We start from the raw sequence: 27,585 nt of genomic DNA, 5'->3' as shown, positions 1-27,585 counted from the left end.
ATATACCCGTACTTCGGATTTTTGTTGCACACGTTTCGTAACGTCCTGTGCCCACATGTGCATATATACATGTAAGTATGTATATACATGTAAGTATGTACATATACGTATACGTATGTACATATACGTATGTATATATGCATATATATATTATATATATATATATATATATATATATATATATATATATATATCTATATATATATATATATATATATATATATATATACATATGCTACTTATATCATTATATCATTGAACGCCACGCATCCTCTTCCAAGTAAGTTTTATCTTAACTCTGATGCGCACCCTATACGATCCTTTTACTCTTTCGTTTTTCTCTCTTTCTCTCTCGTATTCTTTTACCTCCTCTTCTCCCACTATTCTATCCTATTACTCTGTCACTCTCTCTCTCTTCTTCACTCCTCCCTTGATCACGTGGCTCCCACGTGACCATCGGTCATTTTTCTTCTCCTAACTTGTGTTTCTTTCTTTCTCTCCGTTGTAGTTGGAACAAGGAAGACTTGTTCTTGTCTGTCTCCTGTCCAAGTTTGATTTACGCGTTCGCCACCACAACCTCTTTTAGGCTAGCAGACCTTCCTGTTTGTTTTCACTGTCCTGTTTGTGTTACCAATTTTGACCCTCCGCAAAACCCCAAATTTTATTTAATTTGCTTTGCGGGAGCGTATATTGATGTTATCGAAAGTGTATATTGTTGTTAAATGCTCGAAATACGAGAGTAGAAAAACAGCCAACAACTGATGAAGGGTCATTCTTTATGTTGTTTGTCTTGTTTTCCATTTGTGTCTTTCGTTGTTCGAAAAAATAGTTCACATTCCATGTACTCGTATTTCGTACTTTTTGCTGTACACGTTTCGTGACGTCCTGTGCCCATATATGCACATATATATATACGTATAGATGTAATTATGTACATATACGTATGCATTATGCATATTCATATATACATACATACATACATACATACATACATACATACATACATACATACATACATACATACATACATACATACATACATACATACGTACGTACATACATACACACACACACACACACACACACACATATATATATATATATATATATATATATATATATAGATAGATAGATAGATAGATAGATAGAGAGAGAGAGAGAGAGAGAGAGAGAGAGAGGAGAGAGAGAGAGAGTTAAGAGACAGAACCTCCTTAAAGTAATTCAATTAATAATGAAAGATATTATCTATAATCTATAATACCTGTTGCGGTAATAGAGTTAATTGAGGCCTTAAAGATACTTTTCACTCATGTGGTATTGTATCTACCCCGAGCATATTTAGTATCTCTTTGTATCTCTTCTTATCTCTTTGCAGGTTTTCCTTATTCGCTCAGTAAGCTGTAATACCGTAAACACCTTACCAATATGTTAATGTTATTAAGGCGGTGAGCTGGAAAAAACAGGTTGGAGAGTAGCTGAAACTATTCTTCTAGACATGTCCCTTCATAACTCACACACAATAAAAATCCCAATGATCCCCAGGAGGTTCACTCATTGTTGTGCTGAAATTGTATGGGCAAAAAGCAAGGCCGGCAACTTCTGGTGAAACTCACCTACCTTAGAACTAGCAATGTAACATCTGCAAAGCTATTATCCGATCTGCGAAAGATGACTTCGTCGCATCGTGTGAAGCTATCTCATCTTCAAAATTACGACTGATACTTTTGATCTTTTGCTCAAAACTCCACCAAATTTAGCAGAATCGTCTTTCCCTCCACTTCATATCAGCAATATTTCTGTGAGTAGAACCCTAATAGGGAAAGCCTCAAACATTGCTAACCTCTTTTAGAGCCAACACCAAACAACATGCACTTGGCAAATTCCCTCAATTTCTATCCCCTTTCACACTTCCAGGTTCACTGCATTAGATACACATACACCAGGTGTAAAAATACCTTCAGTCACTTCAAACCACCAAGGCTATCAGTGTCCCATTACGGCCAAACATTGCAATCCAAAGATATCCCTATAGTCTCCAAACTCTCTAATCTATTCTGCTGTCTATTCACACGGCCTCTTCTACTGCTACTACAATAGTTTCTGCTCAGTGTCAGGTCAAGCTAGTAGTAAAATTACAGGTTCCACACCAAGTTCTAAATGCTTTATTTCTATAGAACCAATTTGCCTTCAACTTTTATGAATAACTGGTTATTTCCAATATTGTCAACATCCAATACACTTTAATTTAAACAAGTTCCAATGTTCAAAATAAATGCCAATGGCAGATGGACAAACTTATTAAATTTTTTATTAGATGCAAATAAATACATTTGTCGTTCTGTTTCTGTCTCTCGAAATATTAAAGTCATCATACAATAAATTGAGTTTAATTATTATTTTTTCTCATAAATAGGATCGGTAGATTGAATTAGATTATTACTAACAGACTCTCAAATGCTAGCCAGTCTCATTAAATTAAATTTGAATTTTTAAACAATAAATATTTCATTTTGTTGAATTTCTGCTTTAACCTTTTGCTGTTAAACTATACTATAGTGCAAGTAATTTGCGCATCATAATGACCGCAGCATTATAAAATCAAGATCTGCAAATCAAATTCGCCATATAATTTATTGCATCCAAGCCATCATTTTCCAGGGTTGATTTAATCATCTAAATGTCTCAAACATATTAGCTAGCAGGTAAATATAAGACCCTTAGTGGAAACTTCTAATCATTTCCATAACCCCTACTCTGGTGTCAGCGGTTCTATATATATATATATATATATACTTAAAAGTACAAAGTGAGGTAGGGGTTATGAGTGTAACCCACTATGGGATATCAGTTATCCAATATACTGCTGGTGAAGCACCCAGAAGGCAAATACATAAATGCTTATATATATATATATATTGACCCTCCAAATAGATTGCTGGATCTATCAAAATAATCTCTATATATAAACGGCAAAATGTCTGTGTGTGTGTCCTTTATACAAATCCACAATTTTTTAGTTAGAGGGCTCACACTTTCTATGGTCATTCAAAACCGTCCAAGGGTGGTCGTGCACATCTTTACATTTCCCCAGTCACCCCGCAAAGCCATTAAAAAATCAATAGAAGTGACTTTTTTGTGAATTTTCTATCCAAAACCCAATCAAAATGCCCGGAACTTGATACGCCAATTGAATGCCAGCTAGCTGTATGTGATTGGTCGGAGATTTGGACAGTACTCGCATGTATGTGCGCACGCATGCAGCTGTATATGCATGCACTAGCCCTATGACCTGGCGTTGCCGGGTCACAGTGCTAGTTCTTTATCGAATACTGTTCGATCAAATATTTTTTTTTAAATTAGAGACTTTTTCTAATATATGCTACAGCAACCTAAACTAACCTAAGTCCGGGCCTGCCACTGTCCCTCAGAGCTACCTAGTTCCGAACCAGTTCCACCTAAACCGTCTCTCCTCAATCGTTGTCCCCTTTCAAATCCCATACTAACCACTATACCCATTCCTTCTTTCCCAGACTGTTAACCAACTGAAATTCCCTTCTACCTATAATTTTCCCCTCTAAACGTCGACTTGGGGGTATTCCAAGCGAGCAACGACCGTGTGGCGAGTGACTAGTATCTTAGCGAGTTGCACTTTACAGACCTTCGAAAGTTCTGGGTTACTCCTTATCATGTTCGTTGCATTTTAGTATCGCTAACATTTATTTTCAAAATAAATATACAGATTTGTATTGTTGACCTCGCAAGCTTGCTGAATATAAGATGGAAAAATAAATAGTGTCTTATCTCAAGAGTCGTTTATAAACGAGACTCTTGATAAGAAAATTTAGAATACATTTGTAGAGCTAGAGACCTTGAAATATGAACATAGAGAAATTTGTTGAACTAAATTTGTACAACATCGTTACAGTCGTTTACTTCTTATGGTTGGTTTAATTATTAATATTTGCTCGTTTTTGTTGATATTTATTCAGTTATTAGTTATCAAATGACTTCCTTTTTTACGTTTTGCATTCACATCTTTGCTTTTCCTTTCTCTTTCTCTCCCGTTCCCTCCCTTTCGACTAAGTTTCTTTTTCTCTCTTTTATTTCCACTTTCGCCCAACCCATGCACACTACTACCCTCCACATAGCCCAGATTGTCTTTTTATGAATATATAGCAGTTTTCTATAACGTTAAACGTTCAGTATTTGAAGTTGTCATCTTAGGAAGGTAGGTACACTGATTTTCTATAGCAATCTGTGATAACTTTAGTTCTTTTATAAGTTTTATTGTGTTTGAAATCTTCCCAGTAATTTACGAAATAAAAGCTGGTGCGACCCGAAATAACTGATATATATATATAGATTTTTTTTTTCGGCTTTTTTGTTTTTAACAGTCAGTCGCTTTAACGCTAGGTAGGGAAAATGTTGAGTCGGGTGCTTACACAAACAGATCGGGGTACTAATAATAATGTGACTACGTGTTGTTTTCCCACGTGTTTTTAACACTTAAAAACCGTGTAAGTATACATGTATATATCCGTGCTACTTACATGTGGATGTTTTGTACACATCCACACGTCGATGTATCCACACTTTACATTTTGATTGGTGTTGTATACATGTAACATGTATACATGTTACGATTTTCGTTTTCATAAAATATGACAACTTTCTTCACTACTTCTCTTAACTCACAATTTGTGTTTCGTGGTCTACACACACCCCAACACACACTACATACATACATACATACATACATACATACACACCTACATACATACTTATAATCACTCACTGTCACGTACACACACACTTATGTAGAGTTTAATAAAAACCAAACTTAAGCAACAATAACTCATGACTGTTGTAGATCAGATCACACACACCCCCCCACCTCGGTCTATTTCTTGTCGAGATGAGCTATGATCAAAAGTGTTCCGATCGTGACCATCCAGTATTATTTCAGGCCTTTAATATATCTAGAGCTACATTATTCAATGTGTCCGTCCTGGTAGAAGACGAGCTCATCGGGTGACTATCTATCTAGAAGCCTCCTCTTTGGTTCGAACTCGCTAAGTGTGTGTGTGTGTGTGTGTGTGTGTGTGTGTGTGTGTGTGTGTGTGTGTGTGTGGTGTGTGTGTGTGTGTGCGCGCGTGTGTGTGTGTGTGTGTGTTTGTGTGTGTGTGTGTGTGCGTGTGTGTTTGTGTGTGTGTAAAATGTAGATAAATAGTTTGAATTTGTTAATGAGCGAAAAATGACGTGTTCGCAGACGAGAATCGAACGTGCCACCTAGTCTCAACAGGGAGCTCACAGCTTTTCACTAGTAAAATTAAGCTATAAATATTTAAACTACAAGTATAACATCACACACAAACACATTCTCCTGCAGATTACATGTATCTGTGATTTCTTGTAATGACACATATTTCACAATTTCTCCTGTTTTTAAGTAGATAGAACATGGTTATTACGACTTTCTGTTTTTTTTACATTTCTTAACAAGTGTCAGCGGTGTTCGTGTATTGTGTAAAATTAACTCAAATGTTGACGTTGCAGTGAAATGCATTCGTGAGAAATCGTTGCAGCCATTAAACTTTGCACAGCAGTGCAATGACATGTTAAGAACCAGGGAATTCATTCTTAAATATTATCCTGGTGAAACATGTATTTATTCCTCAGCCATCTTAGTTAAACGGTACAAAGTCTTACATCAAAACATCTTGATATTCAACCTTCAAGTTTGACCTTGACATAGAGTTTATATAGGAGTTTATTAGTTAAATCAGCAGGATTGGCAAGAGGTGTTCTCGATTAATCATGGCTTCTGCATTTCATAATTAAAAGTTTTAAAGTGTTTTTTAATTCTTTCTAATTAGCACTCGTTTAAAGTAGTGTTGTTCCTTATTTTTATCTCTCTATGAAAATATCCTAATTGGTTTTCAGATAACGTGTTTTAAAGTTGAGAACATTTATCTTCTCTGTTTATTGCAGGCCTGTGGAATACAAAGCAATAAAATAAAATGAAATGTTAGCAATAACTTTAACTATTAACATCAATACATTGTATCTATGCAATTCGTTATACACACACACACACACACACACACACACACACATATATATATATATAATTCGTTTTTGGATTTGGTTTGCAAGATTCTTTATATGAGGTCGTGTGTTGAAGCATATTCTGTTGTGTCTGGAGAGAGTCATTTTCTTTTTGCGCCTTATAATGTTACAAAACTAATGAAAAGGTTGCAAGATGCAACGAAAATTTTAGGAAAAATAAGAAAAAAATGGAAATTTTACCGGTGAGTGTGTTATATTATAAGGCACAAAAAGAAAATAACTCTCCCCAAACACAACAGTATATATATATATATATATATATAATATATATATATATATATATATATATTGTGTGTGTGTGTGTGTATACATAAATATGTGTGTGTGTGTAATCGGATGTTTATGTATGTGTGTGTGTGTGTGTGTAAGCATGTGTATATGTGTGTGTGTGTTTTATTTTTTTTTTTAAACCAAAGCAATGCAAGTTATAAAAATAATACATATTTATACACACGGATGTACGTTCACCTCCCTGTTGGTACAGGTAAATGTGTTGGCGTAGGAAAATATTGTTTCTGTAGACAAAAAAGCATTTCCGCATATCTCTCTGTTCTTATAGGAAAGTGTTCGTATGTGTGTGTATATTTAATTTATAAATATGTGTATGTGTGTGTGTGTGTGTATGAATGTATGAGAGAGAGAGAGTGTGGGGTGGATTATCAATCCGGACAAAATACTTAGTACACCAGGCTAACGGTACTGTTTAGATAGTAAAGAACTCCGAGTATTCAGGTGGTAGGATCTATATTGTAAATCCATGGTTGTGTTCCAGTTATACTGTTGTTTTTGTTTTTTTGTTTTTGGTTTTTTGTTGTTTTTTTTTACACAGTGATATATATATATTACTTTATTGTAGTAAATTTAACTTACAGGTGTTTCCAGTAATCATTAAAGGTTCGATATTGATTGGTTTACTCAATCGGTCCACTGATCAGTTGAGAAAAAATTGATCCTTCAGGTCGTTCCATTTTTCTCAACCGATCAAAGGGTCAATTAAGTAAACCCATCAATAACGAACCTATAATGGCTACTGCAAACAACTGTAAGTCAAATTTACTATAATAAAGTAATATGTAACGACCATCATTTATACCTTGTTTTATGGATGGATGGATGGATGGATGGATGGATGGATGGACGGATGGATGGATGGACGGACGGACGGATGGATGGATGGATGGATGGACGGACGGAGGACGGACGGACGGACGGGTGGATGGATGGATGATGGACGGACGGACGGACGGACGGGTGGATGGATGGATGGATGGACGGACGGACGGACGGACGGACGGGTGGATGGATGGATGGATGGATGGACGGACGGACGGACGGGTGGATGGATGGATGGACGGACGGACGGACGGACGGACGGACGGTGGATGGATGGATGGACGGACGGACGGACGGACGGACGGACGGACGGATGGATGGATGGATGGACGGACGGACGGACGGACGGATGGATGGATGGATGGATGGACGGACGGACGGACGGACGGACGGATGGATGGATGGATGGACGGACGGACGGACGGACGGACGGACGGACGGATGGATGGATGGATGGACGGACGGACGGACGGACGGATGGATGGATGGATGGATGGACGGACGGACGGACGGACGAACGGATGGATGGATGGATGGACGGACGGACGGACGGACGGATGGACGGACGGATGGATGGATGGACGGACGGACGGACGGACGGACGGATGGATGGACAGATGGACGGAATTTGGGTATACGGTGGTTGTGGGCGGGGCACCTAACCTTGACATTTCACTTCCATGGTCAAAGAAAGCTTTCGTTGGGGTTTTAGGGTGGCTTTGTTGAACCCTATGTATCTTGATGTACCTTTAATGTGCCTGTGATTTTTCTTCGAAATCTGTTTTATTTTTCTGTTTAATAATGTCTTTGTTTGTGTATTTTGTTTTGTCCTGAAATATCCTTCTGTGCGCGCGCGCGGGTGTGTTTATCGGTGACCTTTTGGAGTACAATGTCTATAAATAAAATATATCTATTGTCAAGTTAATATATTGGACTACCAACTGTCGTGATTTAATACCTTCTCATCTCACACCAAACATGCAAAAATCTATATTCTTTCAGTGACCTAGTATCTGAATAAACTTATTCGTGTTTCAGTGGACAAACTGACACACACCTAGGCACTTACTTACCTGGCCAAGCTCTCATCAATTCCTTTAAATATCATTTGAAGAGGAAGGTGTGGGTAGAGAGAGAGGCGCTGCTTCCTAGTATGTTTATCAAAAGGTGGATGAGAGTGGCAAGACAGAGACTGAATGGATTTACTCTGAGTATGCTTTTCTAAGCAGGAGAAAAGAAACTGGAAGATGGCAGAGTAATCTGAGATTTTGCATGGAGTTTACCCCGAATTACCTAAAGTAGAATGCCTCACTATTGGGGATTTTGTTAATTAATTATTTATTTATTTCTCTAACTTCTATTTATATATTCTTTATTATATCCTTTAATGTTTCAATGTCTCCCTTTGATTGATGTAAACTCCCACCTGTTTTGTGTATTGTATCTCAGGATCTTTTCGGTTTGACCGGCAGTTTTTTAAAAATAATTTCTAGGTAACTAAAAAATGTTAAACTTCGTATACTGGTAGAATGTGTTTATAAAACATCTTTTTCTCTTGGCTTTATTGAGAAAATTCTATAGTTTGTAAGATATTTGTTGTTGTTTCTTTTTTTCAATTTCTACAATTTCAACCAATCAATGACATCTATTGAGGTAAAAAAACATTCTGTGCCATATGAATATGTCCCCCGTTTAAGAAACAGATTGGGTTTATTTACATTTGTGAAGAAAAAAAGATACCCTTCCCCCCACCCCTAACCCCAACCCTAACTAACCCTAACCCTAACCCTAAAACAGATTGAAATGCAATAGATCGATACTAGGGTCATAATTATGGGTGACAATTTCATATGACACCGCTAGAAAAAACTGCCGTTCAAACCGAAAAGATCCGTATCTGATCCTTTGTTATTGCCCTCCATGTCTTGGGCCCTTGTGGCCAATAAAAGAAATCATTACTATTACTACTTTAAATATCTGTTCCCTTTCACATTAATCTCATTCTGTTATACTAATTTAAAACTCAATATCAATTTCCCCTTTTATTTTTCCAGCTGACTCTTTAGATTTTATGCTTTGTCTCTTCCAACTCTGATCAGTAAAGATGGTTGATGCTATAACACAGTCAAAGGGGTTTTCGGAAGAGAAGGAATATTCCTTCTTGGAACACCTTTGTTCCTTGGATATTGATACACCTCAGGTAAAGATGCCGCATATGACCAGCATCATAGCTACTGTAGGTGAGTACAATTTTCCATTTATTTTGTTTTTGAAAACCATGTTCCTTCTTTTTTGTAGCAAGAATTTTCGACAAAAATAATAAATCACTTCACCTTTTACAATTAACTATCTAATTTGGATGATTTAACATAAGAATTAACAAATAGATTATGATTTAAAATAAAAGATTTCTTAGAAAGTTTCAGATTTCTAGAGAAGCACTTGGAATTCTTTTCCCAAAAACATTTGCATTGTAAAGGAAGCAATGTCAATTTAGTACCAAAATCACCATATTATCAATCAAAATAGTGAAAACAAACGAAAGTAAATGTGCTCTAGTTATTATCACAGATAGTTTTTAAATTCAAGAATTGATAATGTTGGGTAAGGGTCATGTACAACAGACTCTGGTTAATTGATGTTTTGTGTGTGATATTTGGTAGATGGAAACTGTACAAGAAATCTGCCATATATGTGTTGTAGTCAAAAAGTATCCGACCTTTGACCAAAAAACAAGTAAAATTAAAAAAACTCACCACTTTGATTTAGTCTCCTTCAAAGAATTTGCTTTGGGAGTCTACACACTTCTGCCAGTGTTCCTGCCACTAGTGGAAACATTTCTGGAAATCACTTTTTGGGATGCTGTAGATGCTTGTTGTTGTTGTTGTTGTTGTTGCTGGATTTCTTCTTCTTCTTCTTCTTCTTCTTCTTCTTCTTCTTCTTCTTCTTCTTCTTCTTCTTCTTCTTCTTCTTCTTCTTCTTCTTCTTCTTCTTCTTCTTCTTCTTCTTCTTCTTCTTCTTCTTCTTCTTCTTCTTCTTCTTCTTCTTCTTCTTGCTGTTGTTGTTGTTGCTAATTTTGAGTCAGCTTTGTTATTATTATTCCTCGTAGAATTTATGTGGGTAGCAAGTCACCTTAGACATCCACAAGCTTTCAATAATCTTTCAAGGGCTCAAAACCCTTCTGATAATCTTCCCTGTCCCTAAGAGGCAAACTTTCCGTAGAAGCTCTACAGGACATTCTGTTCCACTCTCCTTCAACCATTTGTCTGTAGCATTATTCACAGTTCCCTAATTATTACCAATTATTACAGGCTCAATCTTTACAGTTTCCATCATACTCCAAATTCTCACAATTTCAAATTTTATGGGATTGTATTTTTTTTTCATTTTTCTTCCTCTTTCGTTACAATCCTGGAATTGAATGGACATGATGGATCAATTAGTAAGCAATTCGCTTTTCCTTGTCTATTACACTTATGTCTGGTTTATTATTTTCTAGCTTCTTATCTGTTTGAATGGGAAAATTCTATAAATTCTTGCATTCTCCAACTCAAACACTCTTTCAACCTAATGATCACACCAAGCACTTCCAGTTTTAAATCCCAGTTTCTGACAAAGCTTCCACATTTTGCTGACACCTTTGACCCAAACTTTCACATTTTGCTAACACCTTCAACCCAAACTTTCACCTTTTGCTGACACCTTCAACCCAAACTTTCACATTTTGCTGACACCTTCTACCCATACACGTATTTTCTTGAGTTGTTTGATTTCAACACTTGATCTTGAACTGTTATTATAAGGCCCTATGTTTCTTTTTTTAACTGCTCATTTTTAAACCAAGCCCAGGTTGTTCCACATACATCCTCAATGGCTTTCCAAAACTGACCATGCAAAGGTTTCTCTTCAGTCTGCTCTCTTGAATTTCATTTTTATCCTTTTCTCTCATTCCAAACTGATCACCTGTTCTTTATCCACTGCCTTTAGTAATTTCTTTGTGTTCTCTAGATATTCTAGTAGGCATTTTCTTTCTGTCTGTACACACTCTTCCTCAGCCGTTAAGCCTCTTTCACTCTGGTCTCTCTTCAAGTACAGCTGATAAATATCACCTTTTGGATGGTGGGCTCCATACATTGCCAACAGCTTTCTAGTTTTTTCTGTTAAGTTCCTGTATGTCACTGTTTGACTGTAATATTTCTTCACTTTCCTATGTGTAGTTCATTTCATTTCTTCATGTTTTATTTCATCTGCCTGCTGTATTCCCAAATACTTATCACACTGTCCTTTCTCAACTGTTTTTTTATTGTTTATCCATTTGGCATTTCAATTTCCTGGATCTTTTCAAATCTTCCTTCTTTCATTACCAATATAGTATACTTTTCAATCCCAAATTCTACACCTACATCATTTGATGTAGAAAATGTGAACGTGGTAAGTAGCTTGCTAACCAACCACATGGTTCCGGGTTCAGTCCCACTGCGTGGCATCTTGGGCAAGTGTCTTCTGATATAGCCCCAGGCTGACCAATGCCTTGTGAGTGGATTTGGTAGACGGAAACTGAAAGAAGCCTGTCGTATATATGTATATATATATATATATATATATATATAGTGTTCATAATCGTCAGAGTGTAAGTACTTTGAGAGAAAAGTTGAACCTAAGAAGTGTCAGTTGTGGTGTGCAAGAGAGACGGCTGCGCTGGTATGGTCATGTGACGAGAATGGCTGAAGATAGTTGTGTGCAAAAGTGCTACACCCTAGCAGTTGAGGGAACCTGTGGAAGAGGTAGACCCAGGAAAACCTGGGACGAGGTGGTGAAGCACGACCTTCGAACTTTAGGTCTCACCAAGGAAATGACTGAAGACCGAGTCCTATGGAAGTGTGCTGTGCATGAGAGGACCCGGCAGGACTAGTCAGGCCATATCCCGTGGCCCCTACCTGGGACGTAGTCGATCCACCTGTGCATACCTTCCTTCTTGTGACACTTGTGAAGACCTGCTGAGGCAAGTGAAAATCAAAATCAATCAAAATAGATGAACATCAATGGAATTTGTATCTTTGTGGTACCAGTGCCTGTGGCACACAAGAAAACCATCCGAACGTGGCCGTAGCCAGTACCGCATCGACTGGCCTCCGTGCTGTGGGAACATGGTGGCACATAAAAACACCATCCGAAGACCCGGCAAGACTAGTCAGGTCACAACCCGTGGCCCCTACCTGGGACGTAGTCAGTCCACCTGTACATACCTTCCGACTTGTGAAGACCTGCTGAGGCAAGTGAAAATCAAAATCAAAATCAAAATCAAAACAAATCAAAATAGATGACATCAATGGAATTTGTATCCTTGTGGTACCAGTGCCAGTGGCACACAAGAATCCATCCGAACGTGGCCGTAGTCAGTACCGCTTGGCCGTAGTCAGTACCCTTGTGGTACCAGTGCCGGTGGCACACAAGAATCCATCCGAACGTGGCCGTAGTCAGTACCGCATCACTGGCCATCGTGCTGTGGGCACATAACAACACCATCCGGTCGTGGCCGTTCGCCAGCCTCATCTAGCACCTGTGTCGTGGCACATAAAAACACCTTCCGAAGACCCGGCAAGACTAGTCAGGCCATAAACCATGGCCCCTACCTGGGACGTAGTCAGTCCACCTGTGCATACCTTCCTCCTTGTGATACTTGTGAAGGCCTGTTGAGGCAAGTGAAAATCAAAGGCCTGTTGAGGCAAGTGAAAATCAAAATCAAAATCAAATCAAAACAAATCAAAATAGATGAACATCAATGGATCTGTATCTTGTGTGGTACCAGTGCCGGTGGCACACAAGAGAAAACCATCTCCGAAAGTGGCCGTAGCCAGTACCGCATCGACTGGCCTCCGTTCTGTGGGCACATGACAAACACCATCCGATCGTGGCCGTTCGCCAGCCTCATCTAGCACCTGTGTCGGTGGCACATAAAAACACCATCCGAAGACCCGGCAAGACTAGTCAGGCCATAACCCATGGCCCCTACCTGGGACGTAGTCAGTCCACCTGTGCATACCTTCCTTCTTGTGACACTTGTGAAGACCTGTTGAGGCAAGTGAAAATCAAATCAAAACAAATCAAAATAGATGAACATCAATGGAATCTGTATCTTTGTGGTACCAGTGCCGGTGGCCACAACTTTGTGGTACCAGTGCCGGTGGCACACATGAGAACCATCCGAACGTGGCCGTAGCCAGTTCCGCATCAACCGGCCTCCGTGCTGTGGGCACGTAACAAACACCATCCGATCATGGCCGTTCGCCAGCCTCATCTGGCGCCTGTGTCGGTGGCACATAAAAACACCTTCCGAAGACCCGGCAAGACTAGTCAGTCCACCTGTGCATACCTTCCTTCTTGTGACACTTGTGAAGACCGGTTGAGGCAAGTGAAAATCAAAATCAAAATCAAAATCAAAATAGACAAAATAGATGAACATCAATGGAATTTGTATCTTGTGGTACCAGTGCCTGTGGCACACAAGAAATCCATCAGTGCCGTAGTCAGTGCGGTGGGCACATGACAAACACCATCCGATCGTGGCCGTTCGCCAGCCTCATCTAGCACCTGTGTCGGTGGCACATAAAAACACCATCCGAAGACCCGGCAAGACTAGTCAGGCCATAACCCATGGCCTCTACCTGGGACGTAGTCAGTCCACCTGTGCATACCTTCCTTCTTGTGACACTTGTGAAGACCTGTTGAGGCAAGTGAAAATCAAAATCAAATCAAAACAAATCAAAATAGATGAACATCAATGGAATTTGTATCTTTGTGGTACCAGTGCCGGTGGCACGTGGCACATAAGAAAACCATCCGAACGTGGCCGTAGCCAGTACCGCATCGACTGGCCTCCGTGCTGTGGGCACGTAACAAGCACCATCCGATCGTGGCCGTTTGCCAGCCTCATCTGGCACCTGTGTCGGTGGCACATAAAAACACCATCCGAGCGTGGCCGTCTGCCAGCCTCGTCTGGCACCTGTGTCGGTGGCACATAAAAACACCATCCGAGCGTGGCCGTCTGCCAGCCTCGTCTGGCACCTGTGTCGGTGGCACATAAAAAACACCATCCGAGCGTGGCTGTCTGCCAGCCTCGTCTGGCACCTGTGTCGGTGGCACATAAAAACACCATCCGAGCGTGGCCGTTTGCCAGCCTCGTCTGGCACCTGTGTCGGTGGCACATAAAATCACCCACTACACTCTCGGAGTGGTTGGCGTTAGGAAGGGCATCCAGCTGTAGAAACACTGCCAGATCTGACTGGACTGGTGCAGCTTTCGGGCTCCCCAGACCCCAGTTGAACCGTCCAACCCATGCTAGCATGGAAAGCGGACGTTAAATGATGATGATGATGATGATGATATATATATATATATATATATATATATATATATATATATATATATATATATATATATATATATATATGTATGTGTGTGTGTGTTTGTGTGTCTGTGTTTGTCCCCCTTAGCATTGCTTGACAACCAATGCTGGTGTGTTTAAGTCCCTGTCACTTAGCAGTTCGGCAAAAGAGACCGATAGAATAAGTACTGGGCTTACAAAGAACAAGACCTGGGGCCGATTTGCTCGACTAAAGGCGGTGCTCCAGCATGGCCACAGTCAAATGACTGAAACAAGTAAAAGAGTATGTGTAAGGCTTTCAAGCTGCTTCTCATTTTTCACATAAATCTTTTATATCATCCATGAAAAAGGAGATGATTTATCTGACCATATCCTTTTCCCAAATCATAAGCTATATTTTAACTTCTCGTAATATCAAACTGAATGGTATCATGGTCAATACAAATAGTAATGGAGATAAGCTATCACCTTTAAATATACCACATCTGATGTTCACTTTCCCAAGTCTTCCAACCGTGTGGTACCATGCCGTATGCTTTTCTGTAATCCAACCATGCCTACATTCAATCCTGTCAATATGCATCTACAATTAATCATCATCATCATCATCATCATCATTGTATAATATAATCACAGTTGAAATATTTACAGTGAAATTTTAGAATAATATTTCATGTTCTTGAGCTTTTAAATCTCATTTTGTAAAACATATGTTCCTTGTTTAACCCTTTCGTTACCAACCCAGCTGAAACTGGCTCTGGCTCTGTAGTATAAATGTCTTGCTTTCATAAGTTTTGCATCAAAATATACCACCAAACCTTAGTTACAATTTATGTTCCTAACACTAGCTGAATGATAACTAAGTTATTTTACTAAAGTCTTTGTTATATCTAAACTTAATTGAAAGAAACACAGAGCATCTTAAAATAAATACAGTAATGAAAGGGTTAAGGGATTAATAGCCTCTCAGACTGTTGTAGCTCCTTTTAGCCCCAATTCCAAAAGGACCTTCACCAACTTTGTGAACATCTCTTTTCTTCCTCTTCTGAACAACGATGTCACAATTAGCAATACCACTTGCTACTGTTTTCACAAACTCTTTAATCTCTTATTCTCTACTGGATTATACCTTGACATTTAGAAGCAAACTTCAGTGTCCTACCCAGCCAACTATCGCCCCATTGCTCTTCTAACTTCACCAAGCTAATGGATGCAGCCATTAATAATGACATTCTCCTCTCTCTCTCTCTCTCTCTCTCTCTCTCTCTCTCTCTCTCTCTCCCTCCAGTGAACCAGTTATTCACCAGAGAAGTTCAGTGAAAATGATGTTGCAAAGCCTTTGACTGTGTTGGCATACAGATACTCCCATCTAAACTTCTAACCTAGGGGCTCCTTGTTTTTCTCATCTCCCGACTCAGTAGCTTCCTGTCAGATCACACCATTTCAGCATGCACCGACAGAGCTCTTTCTGGCCCAATGTCAATCAACACTTGTGTTCCCCATGATTTGGACTTGTCCCCAACTTTCTTCCTTCTGTACATTAATGACCTGCTTGACACCACATCCAACAACATCCTCTTATGCAAATGACATAATCCATCATTTCTCTTTAACTTTCCCCAACCTTGCACTATCCACATGTAACCCGGATGCCATGCACCAAACCTACATTGGTTTCTCTAGTGGGACAATGACAGTTGAAAACCTCAAGCACTACTTATATTAAGAAAACACCACTGCTTCATAGCCCCTCTAAACATGATCCCTCACAGTTGTCCAAATGTTAACGTTACTATCACTTAACTGTCATATACTGTCTCTCTGAATGAAAGTGCATCGTTAGTATGGCTAGGACCACTTCATAAAGACTAATCCTTTCTTTTGGAGTCAGCTGATATTTAAGCCTCCAACAGTTGCCAACACACTACAAGGTTCCGGTGGAAGCAATAATGGAGTACTATTCACATATCTGGACAATGCTGCTACACACACACACACACACTCACACACACACTGACATCCTGGATCACATCCAGAGAAAGGCTACTCAATTGATTGGCACTCCATCACTAAAAGACTCACTCCAGCCTCTGGCCCACTGGCATGCAGTCTCTTCTGTCTGTCTTTTCTAAAACTTTTTTATAATGACCTTCACTCCTCATAGCTGGCTGGTCTCATACATCAACCTCTCAGATACCCCTGACTCACTCATCCCTCCTCATCCTCTCAGCACACTTGATGTTGTCCAACTCCTCTCCAGCCTCTCATTAATCACACTGCTCAATCCTTCATCCTTAGAACATCATCCCTCTGGAATCTCCTCCTTACTCATGTGTTTTTTGCAAGTGTTGACCTATAATAGTTTAAAGAGGACATTAATAGTATCAACCACACCAACCTTGGTGGGCCTGCAATGGTCATGGTCTCTACTCACTCATCTAGACTTAAAAATTAAAAACAAAAACAAAAAAATTACGAAGAAAACAGTTTTTTTTTATCTTAATCCTTTCTTTGCCTGAACAATATATAAGTTCAAAAACACATTACATATGCTGAACTCACATATCAAATCTAGTCAAGAAATCTTACTTCCACTCTAGTCGGCTCAGACAGTCTGGTTAAAATGTGTTTCTTTATTACCCACAAGGGGCTAAACATAGAAGGGACAAACAAGGACAGGCGATTTTATTGACCCCAGTGCGTAACTGGTACTTAATTTATTGACCTCGGTGGAATTTGAACTTAGAACGTAGAGTGCAAGCATGGCTGTGTGGTTATGAAGTTTGTTTCACAACCATGTGATTCTGGATTTCATGTCTCTGTGCAGCACCTTGCATAACTTGATTCAGCCATAAATAGCTTTGAGTTGACTTACAAGGAGGCAATCTGTAGCAATCTATGGTACATGGATACTGTGCAGAAGCCCATTGTTTATGTCATGTAAAAAGCACCCAGTACACTTTGTAACTGGTTGGCTTTAGGAAGTGTCTTATATAAACTGTGCTAAAGAAAAGACAAGATGGTCATGAGTGGAATGGTGTCACACTCCTAAATCCCAAATACTTCTCCCAACAATTAACAATCCCCAGAGGACAAAAAACAATTAAGTCCTCTCAGTTCCTTCCCCTACCCGCAATTTACAGAAGTTTGAAGTGAACCCCATAGATTTCACCAGACTGGGTAAGCATTAGGGTTCATAAGAGCTGCCCTTCTTCCTTTGATTAATTAAAATTTAAAAACAAGAAAAACATGTGAAGTAAGTCATTTAATGTGAGAAAAGGTTAATCCATGTAAGGCTACCCTCATCAACAATTCTTTTTGCCTAAACAGGTCCTGCTTGTGATGACATTGAAGTACTTAAGGATATGATAAAAGCTGGAGTAAACATATTCCGTTTGGTTATGGCCTATGGTGATCGCTATTCTGTAAGTTATACATTTATATTATTGAGGCATGGGTGTGTGGTTAACAAGTTTGCTTCTCAACCCCAAGGTTCTGGGTCCAGCTCTACTGTTGTTTGTTCCTTCTTGAGCCATGCCTGGCTCATAAGGGCCGGTTTCCTGGTTTCCTTGACATATAGGTTCCCCACCTGGACGGAACACCGGTCCATTGCAGGTGAGCTGCAAGATGCAGGAGGAAAGAGTGAGAGAAAGTTGTGGCGAAAGAGACAGCAGAAGTTTCGCCATTACCTTCTGTCGGAGCCGCGTGGAGCTTAGGTGTTTTGCTCATAAACACACACATCGCCTGGTCTGAGATTCGAACCCGCGATCCCTCGACCACGAGTCCGCTGCTCTAACCACTAGGCCATGTGCCTCCACAGCTCTACTGTACAGCACCCAGGGCAACCAAAGACTTGTAATCAGATTTAATTGAATAAAACTGAAAGAATCCCATGTATGTGGGTGGGGATATGTGTGTGTGGGTACGTGCATGTTTGTGTCTCCTTGTCTTGACATCTGGTGATCATTAAAAATGGCCCTCAATGTCATACAAGGAATGTCATCTGTTTCCAATTTTCTACAAAGACGTCTGGCCATTGAGAAATATTGTCTTGCTTGGAAATAGGTGAGGATTGATAACCAGAAGGGGATCAAACTATAAAAAAAGCTCCCTCAATAAATTGTCTGATCTGTGCAAGTATAGAAAAGTGAATGTCAGATGTTGAGCATGATGATGATGGTGATGATTATATACTTTGTAAATATGTCTTGAGACCAAGAGTTGTGAGACTTACTGCAAGACATGCTTCAAGGCCTACATCAGTAGTTTATGCTGAAGGTTTTATTTATTTATTTACCCTCTCTTTTTACTTGTTTCAGTCATTTGACTGCGGCCATGCTGGAGCACCGCCTTTAGTCGAGGAAATTGACCCCCAGGACTTATTCTTTGTAAGCCTAGTACTTATTCTATCGGTCTCTTTTTCTGAACTGCTAAGTTACGGGGACGTAAACACACCAGCATCGGTTATCGGGCGATGTTGGGGGTACAAACACAGACACACAAACACATACACGCATATATATACATATATACGACGGGCTTCTTTCAGTTTCCGTCTACCAAATCCACTCACAAGGCTTTGGTCAGCCTGAGGCTATAGTAGAAGACACTTGCCCAATGTGCCATGCAGTGGGACTGAACCCGGAACCATGTGGTTGTTAAGCAAGCTACTTACCACACAGCCACTCCTGCGCCTATTTATTTATTTATTTATATATTTTGTGTGTGTGATATGAAGGTGTATGTCTAGATTTAATATATTTCCAGTAAAAATACAAATTTCTCAATTTCCAATTAATTCTTGTATGGGCATTTCTTTTTTCTAGCATTTGCATAAATAAAAAATGATTTGAATGTAAATTACTGCATTTAAATGAAGAAATGTTATTATGTAAATGTTACAAGGCGGGTGAGCTGGCAGAAACGTTAGCACACTGGGTGAAATGCATAACCGTATTTCGTCTGCCGTTATGTTCTGAGTTCAAATCCCGCCGAGGTCGACTTTGCCTTTCAACCTTTTGGGGTCGATAAATTAAGTACCAGTTATGCACTGGGGTCGATATAATCGACTTAATTCCTTTGTCTGTCCTTGTTTGTCCTCTCTGTGTTTAGCCCCTTGTGGGCAATAAAGAAATAGGTATTATGTAAATGTTATTTAACCTTGAATCAGCCCTAATTGAGCAGATCTATGTTGATATTCCAGCTATGAACATTCTGTGTTTTCGTGTATCTAGGACTACATTGTCCAGTGTGATCTTGTCCCAAGATGGCAGGGTGAGACTTGAGAGTATTTGACTGCTATTTCTTCTAGATCAAGTGAAATTTCTTTGTTGTCTCTGAATACCATTATATTTATAAATGTAGCAGATTATTAAGTTTCTTCTCAACTGTGGTCTATGAAGATGGTAGCCAGACATTTCATATATTTAGAAAAAAGTGCTTCAACTTGATAAGGTACAGTCTCAGAATTAGGTGAAGAAAAACATGACCAGCTAGTACTCTTTAATTTTAATCTATGTGGAGGCATATGGCCTAGTGGTTAGAGCAGTGGGCTCGCGGTTGAGGGATCGTGGGTTTGAATCTCAGACCTGGTGATGTGTGTGTATGAGCAAAACACCTAAGCTCCACGTAGCTCCGGCAGAAGGTAATGGCAAACTTCTGCTGACTCTTTCGCCACAACTTTCTTTCACTCTTTCCTCCTGCATCTTGCAGCTCACCTGTGATGACCAGCATCCCGTCCAGGTGGGGAATCTATATGCCAAGGAAACCGGGAAACCGGCCCTTATGAGCCAGGCATGGCTCGAGAAGGAACAAACAATCTGAATGTGTATATGATTCAAGTTGTAAGCCACAGTTTTTGTACCCACATCATCATCATCATCATCATTTAATGTCTGTTTTCCATGTTGGCATCGATTGGATGGTTTGACAGAAGTTGGCCAACTGAAGAGTTGCCCCGGCTCCGTGTTTGTTTTGGCATGGCTTCCACAGCTGGATGCTCTTCCTAACGCCAACCACTTTACAGAGCCTACTGAGTGCTTGTACACAGCGCCAGCATGGATGCTTTTATATGGCACCAGCACATTGCTGGATTTTTATGCGGAGTACTTTTTTTGCAATGAGAAGGTTCATAGACTATGTGACTTTTTCTAAAGTTTGTTCTTTTTAGTTCCAGACAGAAGAAAAAAAACTCAGAATACTGTATAGGACCAAGCACTGCAATAAATATTGGAAAAAGTTACTAATTACAAAAATAATTTATTTATAGTTATTATGTATATTAGTCCTGTATTTTGAAAAAAAAGTATATTTTCCAAGAAAATAAGGAAAATTATATGGGTTAAATTTTCTTTTAGCTTCTGTATTTCCGGGGTGCATTTTTATAAAACTGAACTAGATCCATCTTCTGGATAGCTTGAATGCAGCAGTTCTGAGTGAATCACCATTCTTGGGTCAGCTGAAGTTTATCAGCATCTTTTATTTGTTCTAAAAATGAACAGTTTCCTCATGAAAATCTCCACGCTACAAAATAATGCATGATTGATTCAAAACAATGTTAATAAATAAGCATTACATTTGACGGAGTAATGTGAATGTTAAAGGATTAAAGCAGTTTATCAAAAATTTAGTGAATTCATCATCGTTATCGTTTAGTGTCCGCTTTCCATGCTAGCATGGGTTGGACGGTTCAAACTGGGGTCTGGGAAGCCAGAAGGCTGCACCAGGCCCAGTCTGATCTGGCAGTGTTTCTACAGCTGGATGCCCTTCCTAACGCCAACCACTCCGTGAGTGTAGTGGGTGCTTTTTACGTGCCACCGGCACAGGTGCTAGACGAGGCTGGCAACGGGCCATGATCGGATGGTGCTTTTTATGTGCCACTGGCACAGGGGCCAGGCAAGGCTGGCAACGGCCACGATCAGATGGTGCTTTTTACATGCCACCGGCACGAGGCATGCCGGGGCGGCGCTGGCAATAGCCACATTCAGATGGTTCTCTTACGTACCACTGGCACTGGTATCACAACTGCAATTTCCATTGATGTTGATCGATTTCGATTTCGATTTCACTTGCTTCAACAGGTCTTCACAAGTAGAGTTTTGTGTCCCAAGAAGGAAAAGTATGCATAAGTGGACTGGCTACATCCCATGTAGAGGCCACAGGTTATGGTCTCACTTGTCCTGCTGGGTCTTCTCATGCACAGCATACTTCCAAAGGTCTCAGTCACTAGTCATTTCCTCGGTGAGACCTAAAGTTCGAAGGTCGTGCTTCACCACCTCGTCCCAGGTTTTCCTTGGTCTGCCTCTTCCACAGGTTCCCTCAACTGCTAGGGTGTGGCACTTTTTCATGAGATTATATTCTTTTTAGGGATTAATAAAGCCAGTTAAGGCTGGGTATGGCTGCTAGTATTTAGATTAGAGCAAAAATAATAAACATGAAGTTTGTATGGTAAGTATTTAGTTTAAACTATTATAGTGCAATAGTTTGTGACAACAACAACAACTGCAAATAAAAAGCTGATATTTTATGGCAGACTTTATACTGCAGTTGAAGGCATGTAAATGATAATTATGTATTGTTGATAACTACCAAATTTTTCTGATGTCATCATTATCATCATCATCGTTTAACGTCCGTTCTCCATGCTAGCATGTGTTGGACGGTTCGACCGAGGATCTGGGAAGCCAGAAGGCTGCACCAGGCTCCGGTCTTATCTGGCAATGTTTCTACAGCTGGATGCCCTTCCTAACGCCAACCACTCCGATATATAATTAAATATTAATTAAATATTTAAAACTTTTTGTTATAGTATCACAGCAGATTTATAACGAATATCCGCCAAGTTTCTAACGAGTTGCTAACGAATCATTCCCCAGTCGGTATTGCCATTGACATTGCTGGGCCAGAGGTCAGACTCGGCAAGCTTAAACCGGTAAGTTTGTTTGGGATTTGCTACACTCTACTGAATGTAATAATTTACTCATTGTACGTATTCAGATATAAATCACTAAATAATGCATAAAGGATTTTACTCATGTTTTTATGCATGTGTGTGAGAGTATGAGAGAGAGAAAGAGAGAGAGAGTATGCGCCAGCTATTGTTATTGGTTCACCCCTAAGTCAACATAGGCAAATCTATGATCAAAAACATTTTCCATTTGGGACTTTCCATCTTTTTCCCAGGTTTCTAAAATAGTGAAATGTGATCTGATGGGGATTCAGCTGTTATTTCTTTTTTTTTTTTCATTGCCCACAAGGGGCTAAACATAGAGGGGACAAACAAGGACGGACAGACGGATTAAGTTGATTACATCTACCCCAGTGCGTAACTGGTACTTAATTTATCGACCCCGAAAGGATGAAAGGTAAAGTCGACCTCGGCGGAATTTGAACTCAGATCGTAGCGATGAACAAAATACCCCTAAGTATTTCGTCCAGCGTGCTAACGTTTCTGCCATCTCACCGCCTTAATTCAGCTGTTATTTCTAGTAGATTAAGTGACAGCATAGTTGCTCCCTCATTGGTTAAATTCTCTTTCATTGTGAAAGCATTATCGAGAAAATATTATTTATAATTCAATTTTGCTGACCAAATCTTCACTCAAAGACAACATGATAATCTACAATTCTCAGAATTTTATTAGATTTGTTTCATTGCTATAAATGAATAACAATCACTACACAAAATAGTGATGCCAGTACAACTCTTACCATTCTAAAAGAATGAAAGGCTGAAAGTAATGTTACTTACTCTATGTACTTGTACTTGTGGCAACATTCACCCTGGGTGGGTTGAGTCGGCTTCTTCTATCACCCTCGGAGCATTGAGAATTCATGGAAGAAGTTTCGTGGGAATATGTGGATTTCACAAGCGGTTCCCAACAACTGCATGTAGAGACATCCTGTTTGCTGCAGATTGTCTGCAGACGCAGGCACAGAACGACTGAGGAGCCACCGGTTGCCGAAACAGACACTCCGAGGATTTTCACCAGGTTGTGGCCCTAATACCACTCGGTGTCAGACCAATCCGCCTTGGGTGGCCCTACCAGGAAACCAAAGTTCCCGACGACATAGCTCTGACACTACCCGTTGCCAAAGTAATGTTAACCCAATTCACAGTATATTTCTAACAGCAGTCATGGTGAGATTGTCAAAGGGTTTGGAACAACGGAAATATCTGAATCAAATTTGTGTTGGATTTGGCCTAATCCAGTGATTCCCGATGTGGGGCCTGGGAAGATTGAGATCCAAAATTTTTTAGTGGGACATAGAATTGTGAAAATCTTTTTTGCACAGCAAACATACTACACCTATACATTTTTCCAGCCACTGGTGGGAGCCTATATTTTTCTGGAAAGTTATAGTGGAGCCTGGGGAAAATAGATTAGGAAACACTCGCCAAATCCATGTGAAATGGGACAATAATGTGGAATCCCCTTTCTGTGAATGTAGAACAATTGAGCCAGTGAGTTTAATAATAATAACAATAATTGTGTACAGTGCTCAGGTGCACTACAACTCATCTAAAGTGTATATATAATCAGGTGTAGTTTCGACAGATTTCGGGAAGCATGAGGGCCTTAAAGGATGCAGTGTCATGGCAGTCAACAACTGATGCAGGCAGTTTATTCCACGCTTCAGCAACCCTGAGCGTGAAAAAATGTTTCCGAAAGTGTATGACGCGATCTGTGTCCTTATATTTTCGAATGCAAATTAGGCAGCGCCACCTCTAGCTGAACAAATATTCTATGCTGATGAACGAAAATAACCCAGAAATCGCGATACACAGATATTGTTTTGAGCTGAGTGGGGGTGCTAGCTTCCCTTGTTCGAAAATATAAGGACAAAGATTGTGTCGTACAGCCGGCTGGAGATGATGTCTCCTGGGGCTGAATTGCGGCAACATTGCTCCTAGGCCGGGACTGCCATGTTGTGTTGGCACACAATCTTTACTACAAAGTGCTGTTGCTGAGTATCTCATGTTGTGAGATTTAAAAATAGTAATTTTCTAATCTGTATATTTATATATATGTATATGGATATATGTGTGTATGTGTATATATATATATATATATATATATATATATGTGTGTGTGTGTGAATGTATACATATACATATATATATGTGAATACACACACACACGCATATATATATATATATAAATTAGAAAACCCACCTTTTATCAATTTAAAATGAAAAATTAAATTACACCATCTAGAAAATTACATATAATAGAAATATTAAATATAAGATAAAAAAGATACAGATGATTAAGTAATGTGCAAAATAATAAATAAATCGTATATATTTGGTAGAATAACGACATGTGTTTCGTTGCTATATTTAAGAAATGATTATTGTAAAAATAGTAGTAGTAGTAGTAGTAAAATCACTTCAATATAAATATAGCCACTTATATTAATTAATTTAAGGATAACAATTAAGAAAAGAAAAACAAAAGGCTAAAATGAAAGCAATGGAAAATAATTTTAATTTAACAATTAAGAAAAAAAAATGAAAGGGTTAGGGTTAGTGACAGGATGTTGTCTCAGTTTTAGACGCAGCAAATGATTTTAGCTCAATAGAGGCCATTGATTGGTTAAAATTCGAAAAATTAAACTACGTTAAACTTACAAATTACAATTTTCTCAAGAAAGCCAAGAGAAAAAAATGTTTTATTTTGACACATTCTACCAGTATACGAAGTTTAAAAGTGTTTAGTTAACTACAAATTTTGTTGAAAACTGCCATTCAAAAGGAAAAGATCCATATATATATATTACGTTGCTATATTAGTCACGGGCTGTGAATATAGAGGACATGCATAGACTGAAGAGGAATGAAGGTAGTATGCTCCATTGGATTTGCAACATCAGTGTGCATGACCAATAAAGCACAACTGCATTGAGAGAAAAGTGAGGCATAAGAGGGATTAAATGTGTTTCTTAGTGATTTACCCAATACCTATGTTTTCATTTGTTTAAGTAATAACACAAAGAATGTGCAAGGTTGTGTAAAATAAATAGGAAGATATGGTATAGATATAAAACTGGAAAATAGATAACAATAAAAATATTGACTAGCCTAGGCTACTTATTTTATTTATGTTCTGATTACAGAAAATATGTAACCATTCACATATTTCAGAAACTGAAGAAAATTGTAAATAATTCATTAGTTCTACTGATTTCTTTTAAATTCAGGAACTTGGAAGAGAAATATTCTTTAAACATCGATCAGTCGTACGAATCAGCTATGACTCAGAAAACATCAACAATATGGATGATAGCTTCCTGTATATAGATCAGCAGAAACTTATTGACTATGCTAAGGTTGACAGTATCATTGTCATTGAGGATGGACCTCTTTCACTTATGGTTGTAGATAAAGGTTTGTGTTTTCTTTTAATGTATATTATGGTTTTATGGTGGGGTACAGTGGGTGGGTGGGTGGGTGGGTGGGTTGTACTTATTCTATCGGCCTCTTTGATGAACCACTAAGTTATGGGGATGTAAATACACCAACACTAGTGGTCAAGTGATGAAAGGAGGGTGGATTTACAAACACATACACAAAGATACACATAGATATATGCATGTGTGTGTGTGTGTGTGTGTGTGTGTGTATACGAGCAAAACGCCCCCCCGCCCCGTCCAATGGACGGTGCTGAGTTGTCAAACATTTAAACCAAATTTTCTCAAAACAACTTGTCCACTGTCCCATAGGTCTCCCCTTTGAGAAACACTGATTTAACCTAAATTTGAGACACCAGCAAAAGAAGAAATAAAGATAGACTTTTTTTCTATTCCAAAGAAAAACGATTTTATTCGCACAAATATGCAGCCAAAGAGTTTAAAGTACCAGTAATGATAAGGCTGTTGACTGGGAGAACACAAACATGGTTTAAACAGTAAGCTTGGCAGGAAAGAAACATGCCTTTAAGCAGTACAAAAACAACAAAAAATGGAAGGTGCAATTATGTACAGGTTGACAGAAGAAAAGCAGAACAAAAATGATGCCTGCAAATGGGTTAGCTAGAGGTAAATCTAGATGGAAAAGCATGATGAATTTATGAGAACGTACCTGGGACAATAATAAGTTTATCCAATAAAACATGTAGGAAATCAACTTGGGGTGATTTTTGATGAAAAGCAACAACCTAAGTAACTAATTTTAAGCTAACTTACTTTACAGGATGTTCAAGGGCATGGAAAAACTAGTGGAGCGCAGCCTTGTAAACCACATTCCTTGTTATTCCATCTGCAGCGTAGTAGAAAAAGTTTGTTGAACAGTCAACCCTCGAACAGCCAGAACAGATTTTATATAATAGTTGTCAGTGCGAAAAGCAGGGAGTGCTGAAGTCCAACCCCACGACTTTCAATGACTACCCCTGTGCTTTGTTGATAGTCATCGCGAAGCTCATGTGAATAGGGAATTGAATGTGTTTCATCGGGTAAACACAGCCCGACGGAATCAATGGCATGCAGGAAATAAAAACAACATCCCCTGCTCCTTGACCTGTGATAACTTTTGCCTCGAGAACGTCATCCAAAAGTTGAGTGAGAACCAACCGAGTGTTATTACAAAGTCGTGGGGATTCCAAGTTTCGGAGGAGAATAATGGGACTTCCAACCTTGAGGCAAAGTTTATGGGGTGGCAAACCCAATGGTTCTTGTGAATTAAGAAACTCAGTCAGGTACACCATGACTTGCTCTGGGTCAGTAATTGGATCGACGGATGCATGTACAAATGTACGTTCCCACGGCTTTATCGATCGCATTCTCACCTGGAATCTATTTTTGTAATTTTTTCAAGACTTATACACACCCTGATACCGTCGGTGTCTACATATCAAATTTGAGCACAATCGGATGGGGGATGCCCAAGATCCTAGAAGACACACAGACAAACAGCCAGAACAGATTTTATATAATAGATATATAATGATTGCCAGCTCACCA

At 39.2% G+C, this 27,585-nt stretch overlaps 1 protein-coding gene and 1 long non-coding RNA gene across 3 annotated transcripts in view; one reads left to right on the top strand and one right to left on the bottom strand.

Annotated features, from left to right (window-relative positions):
• Positions 1–3,918: 3,918 nt before the first annotated feature.
• Positions 3,919–27,585, top strand: part of LOC115219823 (pyruvate kinase PKM) — a 43,664-nt gene continuing 19,997 nt past the window's right edge. The window contains exons 1-5 of one of the 2 annotated variants that reach the window (XM_036509497.1): positions 3,919–3,941; positions 9,297–9,482; positions 17,957–18,051; positions 22,434–22,556; positions 25,828–26,014. In XM_036509497.1, coding sequence (XP_036365390.1) covers positions 9,347–9,482; positions 17,957–18,051; positions 22,434–22,556; positions 25,828–26,014 — 541 coding nt within the window. In that variant the 5' untranslated portion in view covers positions 3,919–3,941; positions 9,297–9,346. Of the gene's footprint in view, positions 3,942–4,079; positions 4,229–9,296; positions 9,483–17,956; positions 18,052–22,433; positions 22,557–25,827; positions 26,015–27,585 lie in introns of those variants that run through there. The other variant, XM_029790104.2, reaches the window with a different exon arrangement.
• Positions 10,389–15,535, bottom strand: LOC118766214. The gene is made up of 3 exons (XR_005002119.1): positions 15,523–15,535; positions 10,823–10,828; positions 10,389–10,508 (listed from the first exon to the last, which is right to left on the bottom strand). It is a non-coding gene; the product is annotated as an uncharacterized LOC118766214 (long non-coding RNA).

Source organism: Octopus sinensis, linkage group LG15 (genome assembly GCF_006345805.1).
Source record: "Octopus sinensis linkage group LG15, ASM634580v1, whole genome shotgun sequence".
In the NCBI taxonomy this organism is placed as follows: Eukaryota; Metazoa; Mollusca; class Cephalopoda; order Octopoda; family Octopodidae; genus Octopus; species Octopus sinensis.
This window is presented reverse-complemented; position numbering and strand designations above follow the sequence as displayed.